Raw genomic sequence first — 24,464 nt, 5'->3', positions numbered from 1 at the left:
TATTCGGCTGTTCCGGCGATTTTTAGAAAGTCCGGCAATTGTATATTGACAATTGAACCATGCTTGATGGTTGGCATTGTTATCAATAATAATTTTGCGTGAAAAAACAAAGAAATAATAGGAAAAAGTCCAATGAAAATCTGCAAAAACGGTGATTTCCGGTATATTTCTGGCATTTTCGGCAAGAATAGAACTTTTCTCAAAAATCGAACTCAGCCATGTTTTGGGCATTGCTATTACGCATCTATGTGCAAAAAATCAGAAAAAACTAATGATGAAATCTCGAGAAATTGCCAAAAAAACGGTTTTTCCGGCATATTTCCGGCATTTTCGGCCGGAAAAAAATGTTTTTCGAAAATCAGGCTCCGTCATATTTTAGGTATTGTCATTTTGCATCAATGTGCAAAATTTCATAAAAAAATATAAAGTACAGCTCGAGAAATTCAAGAAATACTGTATTTCCCCGGCGAAAATAGGTTGTTCCGGCGTCCGGCGATTTGGCGATTTTAAGTAGTTCCGGCTTCAAAAATCAATTTTATTAAAAATTAAAACATGCTTGATGGTGGGCATTGCTATTAATAATGCTTTTGAATGAAAAAACAATCAATTATAAGGAAAAAGGCCAATGAAAATCTGCAAAAACAGCGACTTCCGGCATATTTCCGGCATTTTAAGCCGGAAAAAATTTTTTCTCAAAAATCTGACTCGGCCATGTTTTGGGCATTGTTGATACGTATCTTTGAGCAAAAAATCAGAAAAAACTAATGATAAAATCTCGAGAAAATGCCAAAAAACCAGTTTTTCCGGCATATTTCCGGCATTTTTGGCCGGAGAAAATTTTTTTCCCAAAATCGGGCTCCGTCACATTTTGGGCATTGCCATTTTGCATCATTGTGCCAAAAATCAGAAAAAACTAATGAGCCAATCCTGAGAAAAGCTGGCAACAGACGAACGAACGGACGAACGAACGGACGAACGAACGAACGGACAAGGGTTAATTTAAAGGACTACCTTAGGTAGGTCCAAAAATGACTTACCTGGAGTTCATTGAGTTGTTGTTGTCGTTTTCGTTCGAGATTGTCGACTGCGATATTGTTGTCTTTTCTCAGTTGGTCCATCATCTCCTCCACAACTGAATTGTCCACGTTGTTTGAAGCCACCATCTGTCAAAGAAAAGTCATTTCAAAGAAAGTCATTTCAAAGAAAGTCATTGTTGAATTTTGAGGGTCATTTTGATTTTTTTTTGCTAAGAATTTGATTCGTTAAGTAGTAAGTCATTAACTTTGAATTTTTGAAGGTCATTTTGTTGTTTTGTTTCGCTAAGAATTTGATTAATAAGGAACGAGTATGTTCAGTCAAAGATCGGACAAGTTTATCATTTCTAGTCATTCTCCGTATAAGCCATACATTTCAAAATGCTTATTTGCGGAGCTTTTAACACCGTGTATTGTACATTTTCTGAATTGTAAGAAAAATAAAACAAAACCAGAACTTTTGATGTCTTTAGGAGGGTTGTTACCTATATCTTCTAAAAAACAATAGATGGAGCTGCTAAGTTCCTGGCAAAAAGAAAATTATACGCTATCTTTAATGAAAAGACATCACAATTCTGTTAACAACCCTTGGAATAAGTCAATCGAAATATTCAACAGTGAAGACCAAGGCTTCTACTTTGTTTACTTTAGCAAAGACGACGCATGTTTTTGCTTCAAGACGTTCTATCTAGTGTTTTAGATAAGATTTCTGTGGTTGTTGAGTGGAAAAGGAAGAATGGGGAATAGAACACAACACTAACCTCCTCCAAGAGATCACGATGCATTTGTCGAATACCATCTTTGTAATCTTCATTCATTTTCTTGCTGATCTCAGCATTCTGTTCTGCTGACTCTGCATTGAACATGGCTTCGATGACGTCAATTTCTTTGGCATGTTTCTTTTCGAGATCTTGCAAATCTTTTCCATCGCGAATAGCCTGAAAAGTTAAGAGGATGATGAATGAATTTTCACAATGACGAATCGTTTCAGTTAGAAGTAATTTACTGCACTTTTATTATTATTAATGAAGGTTGTTTGTTCTAACTGTTGTAAAATATCAAAGTAGGAAAGTTTTGAAGGCTTAAAATCTAAAATTACTGAACAAAAAAAAGTCTTTCAAATACAGCCATAATCTAAGAAACCCAAACAAACAAACGAATTTACCTTTGCTTTTTCGATCTCTTGTTGTTCTCTCAACTTTCTCTCAATCGTTCTTCTTTCCTCTTATTCAACTTTTCTTGGAAAGAAGATAACTGTTCCGCTTTCTTGCGTTCCATTTCTCGCTCCATTTCTTCGTTCTTTTCAAGCTCCTTGTTCAACAAATCTTGTGCTACTTCAGCGTATAAGGAACCATTCTCCATCATCATGTCCTAAAGGGGAAACAAAGATAGCGGTCTATTATCTCCCTAGTTTGTATTATGGGATACAGAAAGCAGCCCACGTTAAATAACTCTTGTGGAAAGTTCAGTTGTTCGAACTTTAATCAATATTTATGAAAAGTGGAAACAAATATCAATATAAATACAGTTGAGGCTCTAAAAAAAAATTCTTTGAAAAAAAAGTGAATTAGGGAAAGAGTCAACTGTACCCTTTTTATAAAAAAACAATTCTGTAAAAATAAAAACAATTCTGTAAAAATAAAAACAATTCTGTAAAAATAAAAACAATTCTGTAAAAATAAGAACAATTTGAGAATAATGCTGAGCCTCAAATTGCTCATTTTCAAGCAAATCAAGGGTCAAAATAGTAAAGAAAGGAAAATTAGACCATTATAAGCGGCTGAACGTTACCAGCAAACTTATTTTCAAACTTGTCATGTAAAGAAGTTCCATTTGGCTTTAACTTACGATTTGTTTTCCGAAACTTTCACTCATGTTGTGTCCATAGGCTTTGGCATCGTCTTGCGCAATCTTGCTTTCTCCAAGGGCTTGTTCCTTGCTCTCCTCCAGTGACACCAGGTCTAATGATGATTGCATTTCAGCCAGAGATGTGGAGATATCAGCCACTTTGTCAACTTCAGCCAATTTCAAGTTGTTCTCCATCGCCTGAAAAAAGTAAATATTTCAATAGCTTTCATCGTTATAATTCATTTTATAATACATTTTATCCAAAAAAGTATAAATTTGAAAATAGTATGAAAATTGACTACTTTTTTACCTCCGCTCGAAGAAATTTACATACTTACGACCCTGCTGCAATCTTAATCAAAATTATGAATATCGGCTTTTCCAGAAATAGTCTGTGTCTTCCCTGTTGAGGATATTGGATATCCAGGGGGTTAACGATTTTTGCTCAAAAGTGGATATCCAGGGGGTTAAATATCTACAAGGGAGCGGATATCCAGGGGTAAGCATCTTTATAAGAGAGGATATCCAGGGGGTTGAGCATATTTTTAAGAGTGGATATCCAGGGGGTATCCTCAACAGTGGGGGTAATTTTCTTTTTCTGGAAAAGCCCAATACCTTATCGGGGAAAACTTCGTCGAGAAAAAGTGACGATATTTTGGACAAGTGACGAATATTTTCCCCGACGAAAATTTTCCCCGGCCTTAATGCGTTTACCAACTACCAGCAAGTGACGAACTTTTCCCCGATAAGGTATACCGGACAACTTACCAGCTGTTCATGTCTCCACCGCAGAGCCTCCAATTTCTTTTTGCGATTCTCCCCCAACTTCTCCAACAGACTCCTCCGTTGTTTTTCTTTCTCATTCAGTAAACTCTCCTCCAGTTGAGCAAGTTGGTTGTTGTGTTTCTCCAGCACCGCTTGCATCTCTGGTGCCGTCAATTCTCCGGACAGTTGATCAGCCAGTTTGCCGGCCATATTCCGCATCAGTTCGCTTCGTTGGGCTTCCTGTAATTCAGAGTTTGATGTCGAATATTATATTAAGACCATATGTTTTCAGGTAACGGTCACTGAGCTTTATATAGACCCTCAATCCCGGCCAAACAAAATGTTTTGATCGGAGTTTTTTTGAAAGTGGTACCCGCGCCAAGAGCGCTAGATCTACTTTGCCTTCACACTAGTGATGTAGTGCCGTTTGTCGTTAAGGCAAGATTTCAAACACTACAATGGCTTATTTGCGAGCACCAGTAACAAAAAAACGGGATGAGCTGGAGTTTTTACAAGATACTTCACTAATTGGTCATTTGAAGTGATAGAGATGACGCGTTCTTTAGAAAAAGTAATAAGATTCTTTCATTACATCTTAACGACCAACCAAATCAAATATGAGCTTGTAAAAACTCCAGCTTGTCCCAAAAAAACTCATCTCGATTAAAGATGGCGGATATAGCTTGGCCAGAAATAATAAAGGTGAGTGGTAACGGTCCCGTTTCGCTCCGAAAACAAATGAAGCCATTCTATTGGTTAAAAGTGAAGACGGTAAAATTGAATTCTACCAATAGAATGGCTTCATTTCGTTTCGCAGCGACACAAAAGAGCAGTGTGTGAACGTGGTCTAAATCAAATGATCTGTAACAAGGAACTCATGTAAAACGTTTAGAGTGCGCGGAACCAAGAATTTATCAAATCTATCAATGGTATCATTCAGGAGTTAAGCTCATTTAAGCACCTTTAACTCATGCTCTACTGTCAAGTCCTGGAAGCTTAAAAAATTGTAATTCCACAGGGTTATACATTGACATTGACTTGTGGAGAGTTCCACATAAAACAAGTAATACTTTAATGGACCTACCTATTTATAAAACGAATAATTAGAATTTAATGGAAGTAATGTATAATTTTAAATTTCGATTTATATATCTATTGGAACGGAGAAAGCAATTAAGAAACGCATCGATGTTTAACGGTGAAAGAAAAATAATATCGACACTTTAATCAATCATTCAGAGAAAATTAAAACTGAGAAAATCTCAAAAAACCGCTTTTTTCGGGACATTTCCGGTTCTAGCGGCCGGAAAAATTTCTTTTTCGAAAATTGGGCTCTGTCACATTTTGGGCATTGCCATTTTACATCATTGTGCAAAAAATCATGAAAATCTGTCGAGTATAAGTTGAAAAAATGAAGGAAAACCGTTTTAAACGCCGGTTTTCGGCTGTTCCGTCCGGCGATTTTAAGGAGTTCCGGATTCAAAGGATGATTTTTTTGGAAATCAAACGATGCTAAGTTTTGGGCATCATCATAAAGAACATTTTTCTGTAAAGAAACAATTAAATAAGTTGAAAAAATGTGACGGAAATGTGAAAAAACGACGATTTCCGGCACATTTCCGGTTCTACAGACCGGAAAATTTTTTTTCGGCAAACGGTTTTCGACACCTTTCGGCAGTACTAATGTGCATCTATGTGCAAAAAATCGCAAAAAACTAATGATAAAATCTCGAGAAAATCTCAAAAAACCGCTTTTTTCGGGACATTTCCGGTTCTACCGGCCGGAAAAATTTTTTTTTTCGAAAATTGGGCTCTGTCACATTTTTTTGGGCATTGCCATTTTACATCATTGTGCAAAAAATCATGAAAATCTGTCGAGTATAAGTTGAAAAAATGAAGGAAAACCGTTTTTTTACGCCGGTTTTCGCCTGTTCCGGCGATTTTTAAGGAGTTCCGGATTCAAAGGATGATTTTCTTGGAAATCAAACAATGCTAAGTTTTGGGCATCATCATAAAGAACATTTTTCTGTAAAGAAACAATTAAATAAGTTGAAAAAATGTGACGGAAATGTGAAAAAAACGACGATTTCCGGCACATTTCCGGTTCTACAGACCGGAAAAAATTTTTTTTCGGCAAACGGTTTTCGACACCTTTTCGGCAGTACTAATGTGCATCTATGTGCAAAAAATCGCAAAAAACTAATGATAAAATCTCGAGAAAATCTCAAAAAACCGCTTTTTTCGGGACATTTCCGGTTCTACCGGCCGGAAAAATTTTTTTTTCGAAAATCGGGCTCCGTCACATTCGAGGGTTTATAGTAATGCACCTTTGTGCAAAAAATCAGAAAAATTGAATGAGCCAATCTCGAGAAAAGTTGGTAACTAACGAACGAACTAACTAACGAACACGGGTTAATTTATAGGACCTCCGCCCCACCGGGGTAGGTCCAAAAATCCATTCCAACATACCTGTCTTTGTGAGAGATCCTTCATAGCTTGGTCTTCCGTCTCTCTCAACTCTCCTTCAATTTGCATTCTCTCAGCGTTCATCACACGCAACACCGATCCAAAATCGCCAGCTTGGTACGTGATACCAGGTCCCAGTTCTCCGCCCATTGCAACACCACCTTGAGCATGTGCTGTAGGGACCATTCCTGCTTGTCCGAAAATTGGGTTAATTCCTGTTCCAGACATTCCTGGTTGAAGTGTTCCGGTCATTCCAAGTTCCGCTGATTGTGCATTGGCACCCATCCAAGAGCTTTGTTGCATTGAGATGGGAACCGGACCACCGGCTTTTCCGCCACCCATTTCCGCTGTTTGCTGGTTGGGAAGACCGGTCCAATTAGCAGCTTGTCCTGTTGGTAAGAAAACATATGTTTTAACAGGGGGGATCGGTACTAAAATTTCAGACATCATGACCTTTAGTGACGTGGTGGTGGCTTAAAGCATTTTAGTACCATGTGTACTAAAATCCCAAATTAGGTGGGGTCTTCAAGAAATTTAAGAAAACCTTTTTCAAGAAATCGGTGTGGTAGGTCAAAAATCGTCAAAAATCCTTTTAGTACTCATATGTGTCTTAGATTTTAGTACCGACCCCCTGGTTTTAAAGCTTATTATTTATCATAAACTTTATTTGGCTTCTCAAGTTAAAAAAGCATGTTCGAATACCAGTTTTTCTAGATTATGTAAATTCTACTTCGTAGATGCCAACAAACGACGTCATTCGAATGACCATATTTTTAGATTCAACTTCTGACAAAACAAAACATTTGGAGACCAGTATTAAAAATCTGATTTTCTACCAAATAACAACAATGGCAAATAAAATTGGTTCACTCACCTGTGTTGATTGTACCAGGGATGATTTGCGAGTTCGGCATCAACGCACCATTGTATCTGCTCAACAAAGATTGTAATGTCTTTTGTAATTCTGCTTCTCGAGCAGCTGAGCCACCTGTCAAAGCGTAACTCATGTTACCTGTGTCCACCGCCTTCGATTGTTGGTCTATGATGAAGATGTTGATTGATCAATTGTAGAAGAGATCGTCTCTATTAACCTTTATTATAATCTAAATCTATTTTCCGAAATGTATCAAAAAGTAATGTAAAAAGGCACGATATGCGCACTTTGCGACGGTTGTCAAACTTTTACCGATAAAATGTCATTCTATTATATAATTACTTCACCTAGTTTGAAAAAATGTTAATAATGTTAGTTAGTAAAAGTATCCCATTACTGGACAGTAGGTTCTGCGCTGAAAATCCATGGCTGCAAAAAGCTTTCGTCATTTCCTTTTCTATCGTCATGATTTTTTTTAAATTCTTCAAAGAGATAATAATCGCATGTCTGGGTTGAATATGTCGGTGTTTTTTTTTCGGGAAAAGAATAATTAGAACCATCAATTCTACTATAACCCTCACCTCCTCAGATATCTTATATACAGCACTAGAGCTACATTGTCTTTTTCAAGCCACAGTAGTTGAAGCTCTATCTAGTGTTTTATAAAAGATATCTGTGCTCACCTCTCTGTTCATCATTTTCGTCATGAAGGCCAACTTTTCCATCACCACTTCCCTGCATAGCTGCCATTTGAGTAGCCTGTGCCAACTTGGACACATCTAGTTTATCCAGCATGTCTTTCAAGCCTTCAGTTTGCTGACTGATTCGGTCGTAAAATCCACGCAAATCGGATTGATGACGCGCCAATTGTGATGAAATGTGAAGTGTTTGATCTTCAAGTTTATCGTACAATGTTCGAACGTTGAAATGTTCTAAAAGTCCGTTATTGTTGGTACCTGCACTCAACGCGAATGGTTCGATGCTTCCGTATGTCAAGGATTCCGCATCAGGGCGTGCATCCGGATTATCGTGAACACCGGGTATGGGGATCACCGGAACAGGAGCACCTAAGTTCTTGTATTTTGGTCGCAGCACGCTTATGGGGTAGATGCCTAAAATCATTATAAATGGTTTGATATTGGAACAGAGGATAGATCATGGCATCAAAATAATCCATTTTTGTTGTTTTGAGAAAATCGACTTTAAATCATTTTTTACTTTAAAACTATAAAAATCACTGACATTTGAAATATTTTTGTGTTAAAAAAGCCTCAAGTAAAATTATGTCAAAATATGCGCAAACAATTCAATTCTGGAACAAAGTCGAAAGGTAGTAGAGAACTTCTTTAAAGTGAATTTGAAAATTGAGGAAAGATTTAGAATAGAAATCAGTTGTACTTACCCATGGCTCTGGGACGCCACAGAACGGCCAGAATGACCAAGACCACCACACAAACTAACATCAATGCGATGACAGACCATATCACATCCCAACGTGGTTCAAAATTACGCACCTAAAATATAAAGAACATCTTGAGGAAGATTCTAACGTCAAAGATGAAAGAATTACGACAAGTTACAATGCAATGTCATAAAAATCAGCGGTAAAAGCAAATTTTCCTCACAAAAAAAAATTAACCCTTTGTCGAATTTAGAACAGAAATGTCTGTGGCAGGAGAACTTTTCACACTAAAAGAAGAGAGAATAGGTTCCACAATTTTGAAATAAATACCTTTTGTGGGCCAATCTTGAACAAGCTGAACATTTCGGGCATAGGAGGAACAATCTTTGAAGTTCCTGGACAACTCGATCCTATCTCCGGTACCGTGACAATAGTCTCCCGTTGAACATTGGCTTTGTCGTAAAAGACGAACGTACCGGCTTCTCCAAAGACGTTGGCGAACGTCGCTATTTCGAGGTCCGTAGTACGGACTAGAGTGTCTAACTCACGGAATTTCCCGTAATCGAAGTTCGGGTTAGTATTGTAGAGATGATTTTTGCGATATTGTGGATAGTTGGATAGTGAACGGTTGGTTTTAATGTTGACCTGCCACATGACTGCTTCTCCGATACTCACGCAGATGACGGGCGAACGAATACCTTGCGTTGCGATGGGTGATGTTGATGTGACAACGGCACGACGTCGACGGCTTGATGTGTTGTTGTTAATTGGTTGCGTCGGGTTGTTTAGCAATCTAAAAGAGAAAAGGATTGCCTTTGTACTTTGTTTAAAGAGAATTAGAAGTTTTAAGTTGGGACTCTGATATTCTCATTCTTCATATTTCACGCTTACTGTTCTTAAATTGTTCTAAACAAGAACAACAAATGAAATCTGAGGCTTCAATTGTTCTTTTTTCAAGTGTTTGCAAAAACCGAGTCCCATGTTTTTACAAAAAAATCACAGTCGTTAAAATAACCTACGTTGTGAGTTGATCAGTTTTCGTGGCAATGAAACCATAGGAACCATCATCAGTCATGGTAACCAATTCCAAATGTCGTTTGGTACGATCGAAATCATTCAAGCCGTAATTATGTTGTATGGGGATGATAGTTGTGACTCCATTGATTGTCATAGTTAGTGTTTGTCTTCCGTTGTCGTCCTGCGTGATGGATGTTTGAATTGCCGTTTTTGCGCATGTTCCGTTACAAATTTCCAAAGCACTTTTGTATTGGTTACAAATGCAACCTGTTCGTTATGAGAGGAGCGAATTAATAAACTTTTAAAAGGAATTATACAGAGGATTAAATTTCCAAAGCACTTTGGTATTTGTTACAAATGCAACCTGTTTGTTACGAGAGGAGAGAATTAATAAACTTTTAAAAGGAATTATACAGAGGATTAAATTTCCAAAGCACTTTGGTATTTGTTACAAATGCAACCTGTTTGTTATGAGAGGAGCGAATCAATAAACTTTTAAAAGGAATTATACAGAGGATTAAATTTTCAAAGCACTTGGTATTTTTTACAAATGCAACCTGTTTGTTATGAGAGGAGCGAATCAATAAACTTTTAAAAGGAATTATACAGAGGATTAAATTTCCAAAGCACTTTGGTATTTGTTACAAATGCAACCTGTTTGTTATGAGAGGAGCGAATCAATAAACTTTTAAAAGGAATTATACAGAGGATTAAATTTCAAAGCACTTTGGTATTTGTTACAAATGCAACCTGTTTGTTATGAGAGGAGCGAATCAATAAACTTTTAAAAGGAATTATACAGAGGATTAAATTTCCAAAGCACTTTGGTATTTGTTACAAATGCAACCTGTTTGTTATGAGAGGAGCGAATCAATAAACTTTTAAAAGGAATTATACAGAGGATTAAATTTTCAAAGCACTTTGGTATTTGTTACAAATGCAACCTGTTTGTTATGAGAGGAGCGAATCAATAAACTTTAAAAGGAATTATACAGAGGATTAAATTTCCAAAGCACTTTGGTATTTGTTACAAATGCAACCTGTTTGTTATGAGAGGAGCGAATCAATAAACTTTTAAAAGGAATTATACAGAGGATTAAATTTTCAAAGCACTTTGGTATTTGTTACAAATGCAACCTGTTTGTTATGAAGAAGGGGAGTACAATAAAAAGCTTCCCCAGCTGGCACACAACGTTTTTTTGACGTTTATCTAACGTTCACAACATCCATATAACGTTAGATGAACGTTGAAACAACGTCGTGTGCCCGCTGGGTCTAAAAGAAATTTAGAGAGAGGACTAGCACAAATTATTAAGGGTTTCAAAATATGAAATTTTGAATTAATGGTTATCATTTACAACAAATGATCAGCGTGTGATCGATTTATTGACACTTATGTTTGAACTTAATCAGTAACGACTTCGAAGCGTATTTGTTGACAGTTAACATCTCTGCGTGCAGAATCTTTCACTATGATACTAACTTCGGACTTTCATTGATAACTCGATAAAACAGCTTATGATGAAGCTTAAAGACGCAATGGTCCAAATAAAGTTTTCATCACAGACGGAAATGGGCTTTGAACAACAAATCCGGCCAGATTATTCAAGTTCTGCTGAATTTTGTTGAATTTGGAGACGGAAACGCCTCGTTTTGCACCTCGTTAAGATGGGAATCCATCTCATACTGAAAAAGTTTGAACACTGTAAAGAGGAAATATTATTTTTTGTCACGGACTTGTACAAACGTACCTTTTCTGTCGACGTCAAAAGTTCCACCTGCATCTCCACACAAAGGTTCACAATAATCTGAAGGCAAGTTATTCGGGTTGATACACTTTCGTGAACTTGCGTCCAATGTCTCATCACTACCACATATGGGCGACACCTGCGAATAAGACAGAAAATTTCTTGTGTTTACCAATAACTTAGCTATAGTTAAGTGGGGCTAAGAATAAGTAAATAAAGGATAACAGCATTGGTCGATACCTTTTATATAACTTATCGGCCCTTTTTACGTCGGTCCTAATTTGACACCGGCCCTTATTACGCCACAGCCTAATTTTGGGCCGTTAATAACGCCAAAAATTGTAAAAATGGCTAAAGTTCGCATTCAAATGTCATTTCTCAGTAGTAAACTGTTGAAAATTCATTAAAATATATTAAATATTTAACTGAAGTTTTAAATATGGAGTAAAACAATGGATAGTTTTCGTCTTCGAATCATACCTAAAATCCTTTAAATTGAGAAATAATGATAAAGAATTAACGCCGCTTTTAGGTTAAAATCTTGCAAAATCTTGGACCTTTTTATGACGGCCCTTATAACGCCACGAGCCAAAAAGTAACGCCAATAAGGGCCGGTGTAAAAAGGGGCGATAAGGTATTTGGGAATTTGAATTGGCTTTGGTTCCAAAAATAGAGCTTTGAATTAGACGCAAGGCAAGTTGGTTACTGATTTTCTAATTAGAGGTGGAGAACTTACGATGAGTTGGCAATCTTTGTCACTATTCCCTTCTTCTTTCTTCACATCAACATCATCATAATAAATATATCCACTCTTGCAATAACATGAACCATCACTCAACGAAAACATACGATTCAAACCCAAACAATCACATTTGGCCGCGCGACCATTAGCGTACGCACTGCTACCACACGGTCGACACGCGCGCGATCCTGGTTGACTGCTGAAGGTGTCTGTGGGGCATGGGTAACAATCACGTGATTCGGAGGCTTTGGTTAAATTACCGAACATACCAGTTTCACATGGGATCTATGGAAAGATGAAAAAGTGAATTAACCGGAATCTCAATGGTAGCCCGTTCATTATCATTTGGGTGGTATAGTCGACGCTCTCTTATTCAATTTTCATCAAATAAGGGAACGTATCGAATAGTACAGTGTCGTTTAATAGTTTCTCGTTGACGGTGAGTTTAAATATTATCGGATAATGGAACATATCGAATAGAAGAACGCTGGATTAGAGAGTGTCAACTGTAGTTAAGATTTTATCAAAAATTAATGCTGTTATGAAAAGGACATGTTTCATTAATCAGAAGAACTATATCCCCTCTGCAACACGTCATGCTCTTCTTTTTTTTGAGACCGTACGGTAAGGAACCTGTTATCCGATATCACTGGAAACAAACATCTGAAAACACAATAAGAAGTACACTGGAGTCTCTTTAACTCGAACCTCTATTACTCAAATGTCTCCTTAAATCGAACAAGCTTTCTCGTCGCACTCAAGTTAACAATGCCTTATACATAAACCTTAACTTTCCTTAGTTCGAACAGATTTATCTTCCCCGTGCGTGTTCGAGTTATGGAAACTCAACTGTATTACCATCAGTATCCATCCAATACAACTAACTTACAGGTTTTTCAACTCCTTCCGGACAATAATGACCGACCGGACATTCATTTTCATGCGGATCTTTCGTTCCTTGCGGACAGAAATAACCCGCCGGACATATGGTGCAATTCAAGCGGAGCCGGTCGTTGCCATAGTAACCAGCGGCACATATGAGACACGCTTCGTCAGCGGTTGTTCGGTTACCATTGATGGTTGTGGCTTTGTAACCAAGCGGACAGATTCGTTGGTAGGAGCTACCTTCCGGACAGTAGTAGGGATATTCACAACGTGCGGGCACTGACGTTCCATTCTCGCAATAGTAACCAGCTGTAGGGAAAAATAGTTTTTTTGTTTTAAAGCAGTTTCCTTATCGAAAGAAACAAAGGAAAAATAAAGTTAACTTTATAGCTATACATTCCAGACTAAGTAGGCAAAGAAAAAAGAAGAAGAAAAATATCGAAACATTTTCCAATTTCGTTGTCTCACGATAATTCGATATCATTCAAAACCATTTCAAGAAAAGCTTTATCATTCTCAAGAATTCGAAGTATTTCTTGATGAAACAAACCACCTACCTGGACAGATGTAAGGGTCACCAGTTTGCGCCGGACAGTAATAACCTCCCGGACACTGTTTCTCACTGGCTGCACCGTCTGTAAGATTATTCTTGCAATAAGTACCGGGCGAACACGGTATTCCGCTGTAATTGGACGAACCAAACGGACAATAAAAGCCTGCCGGACATGGTTCACATTGTTCGGGGTTGGCCGCTTGCGGGAGGATACGTCTGCGTCCGGCCGGACACCATACCGGTTCTTGACCTTCAGGACAGTATTTCCCAACTGGACACGGACTGGTTGTATAATTGGATATGCCTTCTTTGTTACACCAGAAACCAGCTGGGCAAGCGAAGCAATCTGATTCATTCTTTCCCCAAAACAAGTCTCGATAAGTCAATCGAGGACAAGGTTGTGGACGATATCCTTCGACGCAATAATGGCCCACAGGACATGGGTGAACTCTTGGATCACCTGTAGCAAACAAAATAATATAAATTGAATACAATTGAATCAGTCTAGAAAGAACACCATTGATGCCAAAAAAGTTTGTGTTTTTGTATTTTTTAATCATATGGTCCCTTGGGATTTTAACAGGCACGACGGAAGCTTTTTAAATCATGTACGGCGAATGAGGAAACTTCAGCGATTTTACAGGCGAAGAGGAAAATTTGTGAAAATCTGATACGGCGGCCGCTGCACCTGTCGTACCCGTTGCGTCGTGCCTGATTTCAAAACAAGTTTAAAACCAAGCTGGTAAAGATGAGGAAAATTTTCTATAGAACATGGAAGGGGGTAAGGTCATTTGAAGAACCGTTAGAAACCTTAATTGACCTTTGTTAAGATAAAAAACAAAGCAAAGAAAGTGACACCTACCTTCGAAACACTGTTGGCCAGCGGGGCATGGCAAACAATCTTCCACGTTCCCTTTGCCACCGTAATAATTCTTGAAGGTGGCATTCGGACAGGGTGTGGGCTCGATGGTGTGATGTGAACAGTAAAAGCCTGGTGGACAGGGACCTGCTTGTGTGACAGCGTTGGTTGTGAGGTTGGGTGAAGGAGAGGGACTTCCTGCTTGACACCAGTATCCAGCTACACAAACACCTACCACAGAACCTGTTAGATTGAGAAATATAATACGTAATTAGAATATCTTTAACCCTTGCTTTTCAGTTTCAAAAGCCGTAAGCCTTACATAAAATACTTGAAATAAAATATTTTATTTGGCTTTTAACCAGTTACGCTTTTTGGACGTGAAAAGTTTGTCGGATTCGATCATTTTGTAACACATTTGCCCCTAGAACCCAAACATTGTAATTTTACAATTTCAATGAGTTCAAGTAATTCAAACTCTTGAGTGATAGAGTCTGGATCATAGAAACTCCACTCAAGCGAGTTATTTAAGCAAGAAGGTTTTAAAGTAAACTTCAACATACAGGTGTGATCACATTTCTTCATTACCTGATTTACAGTAGGATCCTGAAGGGCACGGTCTGCAATCTTCCGCTCGCTCCAATCCATAAGCCGTATCATTGGTAAAGGTTCCATTCGGACAAATGATGGGAATTTCCGTTCTTGCAGGACAGTAATGTTTGGGTGGACATTTTTCCAGGTTTTCCACTTTGCTTGTACAATAGTAACCTGCTGGACAGTCTCTACATGTAGCCCGACCGCGACTTGGTTGGTAAGTACCTGCAAAAGAAGTTGAAAGTCAAAGGGTAAAAAGAAAAACCATCACTTTTCACGTTAGCCATGAAACACTTATGTGAAATATTCCTAAATCCAAAAAAAAAAAAGAAACACAATGTTTCCCGTAAAGCCTGCCTGTTCTATCTACCCAAATTCGAACGGTGATAATGAACGTTCTTGTGGAGAACGTTCAAGAGTAGGATACAGTCGCTATTTTAGTTGAATAGCCCAGTGGTCTAGCATTTTAAGCAGCTTTTCAACTGTTTACACGGGGGTCTACCGGTCTACAACATGACGCTGACAACTTACACCCTTGTTCATCTCTCCACGATTGCAACAAAGATTTTGGATCTTTTAAATCCTATTAAAATTACTCAGCTTGTAAAAAAACATCAGAAAGAAGAATTGTCAAAACCTCTGTTGTAAGAATTTACCAACCTGTATCACATTCGATGGGCCATGCAGTTCCATTCGGACAATAGTGTCCGGCAAAACAAGTGAAATTTTCCGGTGTTGGAACCTTGGTCAAATGATTACTTGGACAGTACCATCCTTCTAAGCAGAGATCTGTTGGTGAAGTCAACCCTGGTGTTTCACAATACGACCCTGGTGTACATTCAAAGCAATCAAGACTGTTTCGAGCACCTGTGATGTTACGGAAACGTCCTCGAGGACAACCAACCGGTGTTGGAGTACCGTCGGGGCAGTAATGTCCAGTTGGGCACGGGCCATTGAGTGGATATCTTGGATTGCTTGCGTTTGGAACTTTCGATGAGGCGCCACCTTGACAGAAATATCCTTCCTCGCATAAACCGAATGGTTGTTGGTTGCCGTATCCAGGACAGTACATACCCGGTGTGCAGTCACTGCACGCTCCTTCTTCACTGAGACCGGACCGGTTATTGAAAGTACCTGGTGGACATGATTGAGCCACACCACCGGGACAGTAGTAACCTTTCTTGCAATCGATAGGTGCGGTCATGTTGTAATCTGGACACATTTTACCGACATCACAATCGGTGCATTGACCTTGTCCTTGGTTAGCTTGGTATGTCCCTGGCACACAACTCAACTCAATATTGCTCCCTATGAAAGAAAAAGGTATCATCTTGATTAAATAAAAGTGTTCACATTTTAGCAGGTTCATTTTTACAATATTTCATTTTAGCGTCGCACAAAGATAAAGTATGTGGCTACGGAGTCATAGCTAAGAACAAAAAATGACCAAAAGTAAGTGGAGAAATCGTGAAAAGAAGTGGCGCTGTCCCCTATCTTCGGTTACACAGTTGCTAAGGAAAATGGAACCTTCGGATCACCCTCGACTGCAGTTGAAACTTATATTCTACCAGCATCCGAAGAATAACACATCAAAGAGTAGAGCAACTAATGTAAAAAGATTATTACATGTGTCCCAAGAACAATTTCACTTTCGGCTGGAGATAAAGCAGTAAAAGAAAAATTCAAAATGATATTAAAAAATTAGACGGACCTTCTGGACAGTAGAATCCTTTAGGACAAATATATCCAGTCGTTCCACCAGCTGGTGTTCCGGTGAAAGCGCCACCCAAACACACATAACCAGCCGAACAATTCGGTGGGTTCTTCAACTCTTCGGCTCCACTTACACTACAAAATTTTCCAGGTGGACATAATTGGCATTCACTTTCTTCTTTCAACCCAGACTGTCCGGAATATCGTCCCATCGGACATGGCTCAGGTACGGAAGTACCATTTGTACAGAAATATCCTTTGGGACAGAGATCATTATGGAAATCGAAAGTCCATCCGGTCACGGGGTTTTGCTCGAAAGGCGAAGGTTCTTTAGCTTCTCCGTAACAATAATGTCCAGCATAACACGGACCCGTAACGTTCTTCAAACCCGGAACAGCACAATATGATCCGGGTAGGCAGGGTCGACATTGTGAGCTGTTCTTGTATCCTACTTCCGGACCGAAATAACCAGCCGGACAGGGGAACGATTTCTTATACGAAGTTCCTGGTGGACAGTAATGACCTTCGGGACATAACTTTGGATTAACAACTGATGGATCTTCGGCCGGGTCGCAATAAAAGCCTTCAGGACATTGGAGACAAGTTTCTTGACCAGATGATGATTGATACGTTCCGTTTTCACACTGTACCGGATATTCAGAACCCAACGGGCAATAGTGACCGGGCAAACAAAGATATTCGGAAGGTGTTGCTGACGATTGACCGGGCGGACAGTAAAATCTAAAATGGAATAGTTGAGAAATAGTAAATATTTTCAATATCTGTCTATTCCAAGCACATTTATTTTGAAAAATGTTCGATTATCAACTTCATGTTTTTATCGATATTTTCATGCCATTTGACTGGTTGAAAATGGTAAAAAGATATTCAGCCGAAATTAGAAATTAAGAAATACACTGACCTTGCACTACACTTGCCCGTCTCTCGGGAAAGACCTTCAGTTTCACAAAAGAAACCAGCCGTACAATTCAAACAATCTTTCGACTCTTGGTTGCCTGTTCCGTTAGCGAACGTACCCGCAGGACACAACGGTGGAACGCCGGTCCCTTCCGGACAGTAACTACCGGACGGACAGATATGTTGATTAGGGATGGTCGATGAACCAGAGCAGTAATAACCAGCTGAGCAATTTCGTGTGGGGTTTTCAAGGCCAGCATGTGCGCAATATTTTCCAGGCGGACACGCGGTAGGTTCGCTTGAACCGCGCGGACAGTAGTGGCCAGCGGGACATATGTCACCTGAAATAATATTCAAAAGAGGTGGTTTATTAAGTTTATGGTTACCGTATTACTTCGAATAAACACCCCGGGCGTTAATTATTTTTTAAGAGGGGCGTTTATTTCAGGAGGCGTTTATTCGAAGTAATACGGTATGTCATTGTCATCTAATTTGGATCGTCATATTAAGCCACATGAATAGCAAAAACTATTTCATACCTTTCGTTGTATTTTGTTGCTGACAAACACAATCATGAGCCTTGTAACACGTATCTGATGGTGATCCACTATTCGATGCCTCTAACGCCCCAATATCACCAGGGCGTGAGGATTCGGCGCCCCCTCTACAAAAGAATCCAGCATCACAAAGATCGTTGGGAATGATGTTTCCGTAACCTTCACAGTAATAACTCGGTGGACACATCGAGCATGTAGCATCACTGCTTTGTTCTGTTTTGTTGTTGTACGTGCCGGGTGGACATTTGTATTGAGTGGAATATTCTGTTCCGTTAGGACAGTAATGACCCATGGGGCATGGTTCAGGATTGATGGTTGTTCCGTTGCAATATTTTCCTAAAAAATAATGTACAGAAAATTGTTTAACAGGAGGCATAATTTGAGTGTATTCTTTTAGTGTTTATTTGGGAAAAATCTAATTTAACAAAAACGTTCTTGTACAAGAAGGACTGTATAGGAACCACCGAAAATGCTCAATCAAGCCAAATAATTAAGAAAAGTAAAATAAAAAAGACCTTCAGGACACTCCAGACATTTCTCCATGCCTTCTGCTCCTGCGTAAAAGCCATTCTTGCAAGCCAACGGATAAGTTGTTCCTCTCGGACACTCGTGACCACGGAAACAGTTTCCTCCAATGCCAGTGTGTCCAATACCTGAGGGCGAACTCATGCTGACACCGATTTGACACCAGAACCCAGGGTCACATTGAGATGTTGGTTCTGGTAACCCAGGGCTGTTACAATAAGAACCACCTAGAAAGTTTGAAAAACAGCGATTTTATGTATTTGCATTTTTGAGGAACCACTTGAACCGTGGCTAAAGCGATTTGAAATAACCCGCAGTTCTGACCTGTAAAATCGATGGCGGTAAAAGTACTACATAATTTACCGTCATCCTCAGTCAGTCAGGGTGTAGAAAATTAATCCTTACTGTCTCCGTCACATATATAAACTCGGTAACATAATGATGACGGAATATCAGTTTTAGCCTAAAGAACAACACAACAGGGAGGGTTGACACCGTGTAAACTATTACCCCCGTCTTCATAGGTTAAGCATCCTAACCAACCACCAAAGCAAAATGAGTGTAGGAAACAAAACAAACCAATCTACCTGTACAATTGGAGCATTCACTTTCTAATTTCAATCCTTCTCTTGCACCATACGTTCCAACAGGGCACGCTTGAATATCGTACCCAGTCCCTACAGGACAATAGTATCCTTGACGACAAGGGTCAGCGGTGATTTGTCGCGTACACATGAAACCTTCTGGACAGGAGTAGCAAGAAGCAGCTCCTGTAAGAAAATTTTTTTGGAAGGTTGTTTAAACTTTTTAAGAAAATAAATTTAAATATAGTACTCTCAATAGCTTAACTATCCGCGAGAAAGACATAATTGTTATGTGCCTTTTAGCCTAGACGATTAATCCTTTTAAATCTACTTCTTGAATTTTAGCGTAGCCACAATTTCAATTTAAGTCTAACTTGTGATGGAGAGTGTTTCTCGCCAAAAACTGGGATTTATCACTACGTTTCTCAGTGAGTTCCACTTTGACGATTTTCGAAAAATAGAAAGTCTTTCAAGTGTTTTAACGCAAATTCGATTTTTCCTACTGCAGGAGCTTCGAAAGTTTTAAAGTGACGTCAGAGAATCGAATGTTTGGAGCCCGAAAACTTGGGCTCCAAATTTTCGAAAAAGTCGCAAAGTGAAAGGAATAGACTAAGTCTAACTTATGACTTACCAGTGTGGTTCATGAAGGTTCCGTTCGCACATGGTCGTGGTGCTTCGGACGCTTTCGGACAGTAGTGACCAATCAGACAGACGTTACCAGTTGTACCATCAGATGGATTCTGTTGTTCAGCGTTCAATGTACAGTAATGTCCTTCTTGGCAATCACCAGAGGTTGCAGATAGACCGGTTTCACCACAGAATTGTCCAGGATCACATGCTTAACGAAAAAAAGAAGAATTGATAAAGGCGCGAACAAAAAAAAAGTTGAAGGAAGTTCTACTTTTTTTCATCCGTTACGTCAATTTTGACCAATGGAATTGCTTCATTTTTCAACCGACCAATGACCTTACAAAAACGTCAAAAAGTTTTCGCTCATGTCGCGCGAAAGTGGAGACCGGCCTTAATAATAGATTCAGCTTTTTTAATATCAAATGTCCTGGATATCTTTCTACCTGTAAAATTTTCAATTGCTTTAATCGGCATAAAGAGAGCCCGCAAGTTGTACTTTTGTCTCAAGGGAAATGGTTTAGCCTTATTCTTCAAATAAACGTGTCCATTATTTCAGAATAACGTTCGCATAGGCTCGATTCTAGTTTTGATGAACAAAATAACACAGTTCAAAAATCTGTAAACGTTCGATTTATTCCAGGTTTTTTCTTTGACATGAATGAATAGAAACTCTTACATACCTTTGCAATCCGAAGGTTGGGTCTTTTGTAAGAGCGGTTGATATTTGCCTTTCGGACATTGAATCGGATGTGGAGTCCCTTCCGGACAATATGAGCCATTCGGACATTTCACACCGTACGCTTGTTGATCAGGCGTGGTTTCTATCGACCCTTCGATACACCAGTAACCAGCAGTACATTTAGCGAATGGTTCAACGTGACCGGTTGACGGGCAGTAGAAACCAGGTAGACATGGTGTACAACTTGATGCATTTTGAAGTTGAGTCTCGTTACCGAATGTTCCTGGAAGCAAGATTGAGAGGTTTTCAATATAGTGGAGACACAAAGATCGGTGAAAACAACAACTGATCTCCTAAAGGAGCCTAAAGACGTGTTATATCCCGTAAGTTGGTCTAATGTCGACATCCCTATTCTAATTCCAACACCCTCCTTTAGAGATAGGAATAATAGAAAGGTCAGAACCACTGATAGACAAAAAATTATTTTCTCTCTGATCGTTAAACATAGAAATATTGTTTCCATTAGCGATTCAGACGGTCCTTCAATTCCTAACTCTAAAGAATGGTGTCGAAAATAGATAAGAGATGTCGATATTAGACCATCTACTAATATGTCAGCTTTTATGCTCCTTCACGTGGAAGAGCACTCTTAAGTGAGACTTTTGAGATTCTTATCGTATCTTTTATTGAATTAGTATGAATATTTATAGTTTACTAGGTCTGCATAATACATGATACCCTGTTTATAGCTTAAGAGCTCACCTCGAGGGCAGGGTTCTCCTTGTTGTGATTCTTGAGGGCAATAACTTCCTTTGGGGCAGACATCACCAGTGGTACCACCTTGTGGTGTAGGCGTAGAAGCTTGTGATGAACAGAAGTAACCAGCACTGCATACTCCACTCACTGTCGTCTCGCCTGTGCCTGTATCGAGGGAAACATTCTTGTTAGTGTACACATTCTCATAGCAGAAAAGAGTCCCCAAGCGGTTTTGGTGATGAGAGGCCAAAACGTGATCGTGATTTGGAAGACTTTTGAGCCGTGATACAAAAAAATTTTCAAAGGGATGCGTGATTGTCCATTTTTTTGTTGATTTGCGTGATCGTGATTGAAGACAAAAAATTGCGTGATATGGTGATCAGAGTTGCCGCTGGTGGCCTCATAAAACCTTTTCTCAATACAAAAACGCAGAAAAAGTAGGACCCTTTGCTAGATGGCTGGATAATATCCTGGTAACGAACAAGTATCAGCGTAGACAAGAAAAACACATCAGCTTTCTATGAATATTTAGCCCATCTGGCCTTTTTCAATAATACATCCCTTTACACACGGGATATGCAAACTGCTCACAGATTTGCCATGTGTCAAGTTTTGAAGTTGAATAGTCCGCTTCATTGCTTTCTGATTTACCTTAGATTTTCGAACGCACAAATTTCAAAATATTTCAAATCGCGCTAAAACGACGACCAAAATTGAAAACAAGATGGCGGACTAGTCAGCTCTAAAACTTGACTAGAGTCTACTTCTGGCTGAACTTTGCTTTTTGATAATTTTTTATGACGCTGAGTCCAGTGAAGTAGACTAGGAGCATTTGGTGAGGTCGCCATTTTGAAAAAAAAAATTAAAAATCAAGATAACAATAAAACTACTTGGAGTTGAAGGATATAATCAAAAATGAGAAACAAACACGATTAACAGATTTGCAATCCCTTATTCTCAAATAAAAATATTGCTTCATACTGTTTTTACCTTCCAAAAACAACTAAAATCTGGCGGACTGTTTTACAGTCCGCCTAGGCAAAAGCATATTACCATATACTACCGGGCCACTTATCAGCGCCAAAAAGTCCATAAAAAAGCTCTAAGTGGACCCCGGGCTACTCTAAAACTTGACACGTTTGTGAATACGGACAGAAACCTTAAGATTACATCGTCAGTTCAGTGACCAAAAAGCCTCTTACTGTCAAGAGGGAAATGGTGTATTTGTCTCTCAACTACGAACGGAAAAGTTGGAAAAGTGCACCGTATGCATTAAGAGCGAGTCGTGGCAGCTATATCCTAATAAGTATTTATTACAAAAAAAACTCAACGTTATGTGAATTAGTGGTTTCAAAAGCTATCTAACATATCACATTTTCATAATCAAAAGGCCTTCTCAATTATGAAATCTTGTGATTTCGATCACTTTACTTACCTTTGCAATATGAACCACCAGGGCATATCTTACAATCTCTCGCTTTTTCTAATCCCTCGACATCACCGTACGTTCCTGGCAAACAGGGATTCTCCCGCGCACTTGAAGTGTTCTGCGGGCAGTAATAACCTGCTGTGCAATTGGCTGGCTGTACAACGCCCGGACCGCCCACCGGTATCAAAGGTGAAGCAGGGTCACAAAAGAATCCGGGCGGACACAACTTGCAAGCATATTGGCCGGTACGGTCTTGATATGATCCTAAAACGAAAAAAATGTCAATTTATCAATATTTAGCGATTAATCACCATCTATTAAAAATACAGTGGAACCTCTAATTAGCAGACACTATCGGGAAACGGATCAGTCCACTAATAAGGAGACTTTTCGAGAGTTTTCGTTTTCGGTATCAAATTTCGGAATTAAACTGTACCAGAGTTTTATGCAAACATAACAATCACGGTCTTTTAAAAGATACAGGGCCATTGTATAATGAGAGGAGAGAAAGAAGCATTCAGAGTCAAACAGAGGAGTTTGTTGAGGAGATGTCATCCGCTAATTGAGTGTCCCCTAATCCCGACTGTAAACATCATGCATAATCTTTCGATTATGTATCCTTTGGACGGTATTTTTTATCATTTTGTATTCTTCTGATGATCGGAAGCTTAGGGTCTCATTTTCTGAATTGGAAAGGTCCTCTTATAACTTCTGCTATGACAGTAAGTGAAAACAAAAAAAATTCATATAAGGTGCATAGTGTCCTCCAGGGTTTGTTCCCCCTACCAAATTCTTGATTTTTTTAAATCTCCCCCCTCTTTTTTTTCCCCCTATGACTTTTCAGTTTTTTAGTTTCCCCCCTCTTTTTTGCTTTCCCCCCAGAAAATTCTGAAAATATCATTTCCCCCCCCCCCATATACCCGTATAAATTTCTCAAATTTCAACCTGACACAGACGTAAAATTTTGCTGCAAAAGGAATACTAGACAAAATAGACGAAAATTGGTTAATTTTCAATCATGATCTAATCACATGATATCATGTGGACTGACCTTGGTTGCTGAGATAAAATTGAAGTGATTTCACACTTCCCCCCACCAAATTTGCCAACTATCGATGTTTTCCCCCCTCTTTCCCCCCCCCCTTTACTATTCAAATTTTCATTTTCCCCCCTCACCCATTCAAAACTGGAAAATTGATTTCCCCCCCTTTATACTATGAGGTGAAGATAAAAAAATGTAGTGTTTCCGGAATGAGGGTGAAGGAAAAAAGCTTATATGTGGCCGGCCGGAAAAAAAATATTTTTTGTTATTTTTGATAACTTAAGATCATTGAAGTAGAACTTTAAATAGATAGATAACTTTTATGTGCAAACAGTATGAAGTAAGCCCTGAACATTAATGTATCAACTACTAACGAACAAAACTTGATTTGCAAGAAGGATTATCTAACCAAACGACGTTTGATAGCTTGAACGGTCAACTTAATGAACTATATGATGAACCATATAGATTAACCCATAATCTGCAACCGGGTCAGAAAATTTTTTTGTTTCATCCGGCCGGTTTCCGGAAACACTACCCGTCTAACGTCAAAAGTTGGACGCAAATTTTTGAGTGGACCATCTGCGGTTTTAAGGATATCCATTGTCTTTTGGACTGACAACTGTCAGATGATTTCTACGAAGAAATATGATACAAAGTACGTGAAAAAAGACTGAAACTGACTGCTTAGGTTATAACATGAACATAATGCAGTTCCTTTGAAAAACATTGTTACCTTGTAAAACAAACAAATTTGTTTTTTAAAAATACTTTCATGTTAAAGCAAAACAAATCCTTTACTATAGAACTCGACATACATTAGATAACAGAGTTTAAAAGACCA

General features: G+C 38.8%; 1 protein-coding gene across 1 annotated transcript in view; it reads right to left on the bottom strand.

Annotated features, from left to right (window-relative positions):
* LOC136818233 (uncharacterized) overlaps positions 1–24,464 on the bottom strand; it is a 73,434-nt gene that overhangs the window by 8,387 nt on the left and 40,583 nt on the right. Inside the window, 28 exon segments of the mRNA XM_067074602.1 lie at positions 1,038–1,163; positions 1,796–1,972; positions 2,200–2,238; positions 2,241–2,405; positions 2,883–3,080; positions 3,651–3,887; positions 6,117–6,502; positions 6,988–7,152; positions 7,671–8,099; positions 8,390–8,501; positions 8,720–9,182; positions 9,409–9,673; positions 11,158–11,293; positions 11,891–12,181; positions 12,786–13,090; positions 13,339–13,794; positions 14,197–14,436; positions 14,782–15,012; positions 15,448–16,095; positions 16,499–17,241; positions 17,423–17,759; positions 17,958–18,311; positions 18,491–18,727; positions 19,088–19,270; positions 19,716–19,922; positions 20,395–20,676; positions 21,156–21,314; positions 22,585–22,842. Coding sequence (XP_066930703.1) covers positions 1,038–1,163; positions 1,796–1,972; positions 2,200–2,238; positions 2,241–2,405; positions 2,883–3,080; positions 3,651–3,887; positions 6,117–6,502; positions 6,988–7,152; positions 7,671–8,099; positions 8,390–8,501; positions 8,720–9,182; positions 9,409–9,673; positions 11,158–11,293; positions 11,891–12,181; positions 12,786–13,090; positions 13,339–13,794; positions 14,197–14,436; positions 14,782–15,012; positions 15,448–16,095; positions 16,499–17,241; positions 17,423–17,759; positions 17,958–18,311; positions 18,491–18,727; positions 19,088–19,270; positions 19,716–19,922; positions 20,395–20,676; positions 21,156–21,314; positions 22,585–22,842 — 7,829 coding nt within the window.

This window comes from Clytia hemisphaerica, unplaced genomic scaffold, assembly GCF_902728285.1.
Source record: "Clytia hemisphaerica strain Z4C2 unplaced genomic scaffold, Clytia hemisphaerica genome assembly, whole genome shotgun sequence".
In the NCBI taxonomy this organism is placed as follows: Eukaryota; Metazoa; Cnidaria; class Hydrozoa; order Leptothecata; family Clytiidae; genus Clytia; species Clytia hemisphaerica.
Note: the sequence above shows the minus strand (reverse complement) of the source record. Positions and strands in the feature narration are given on the sequence as shown.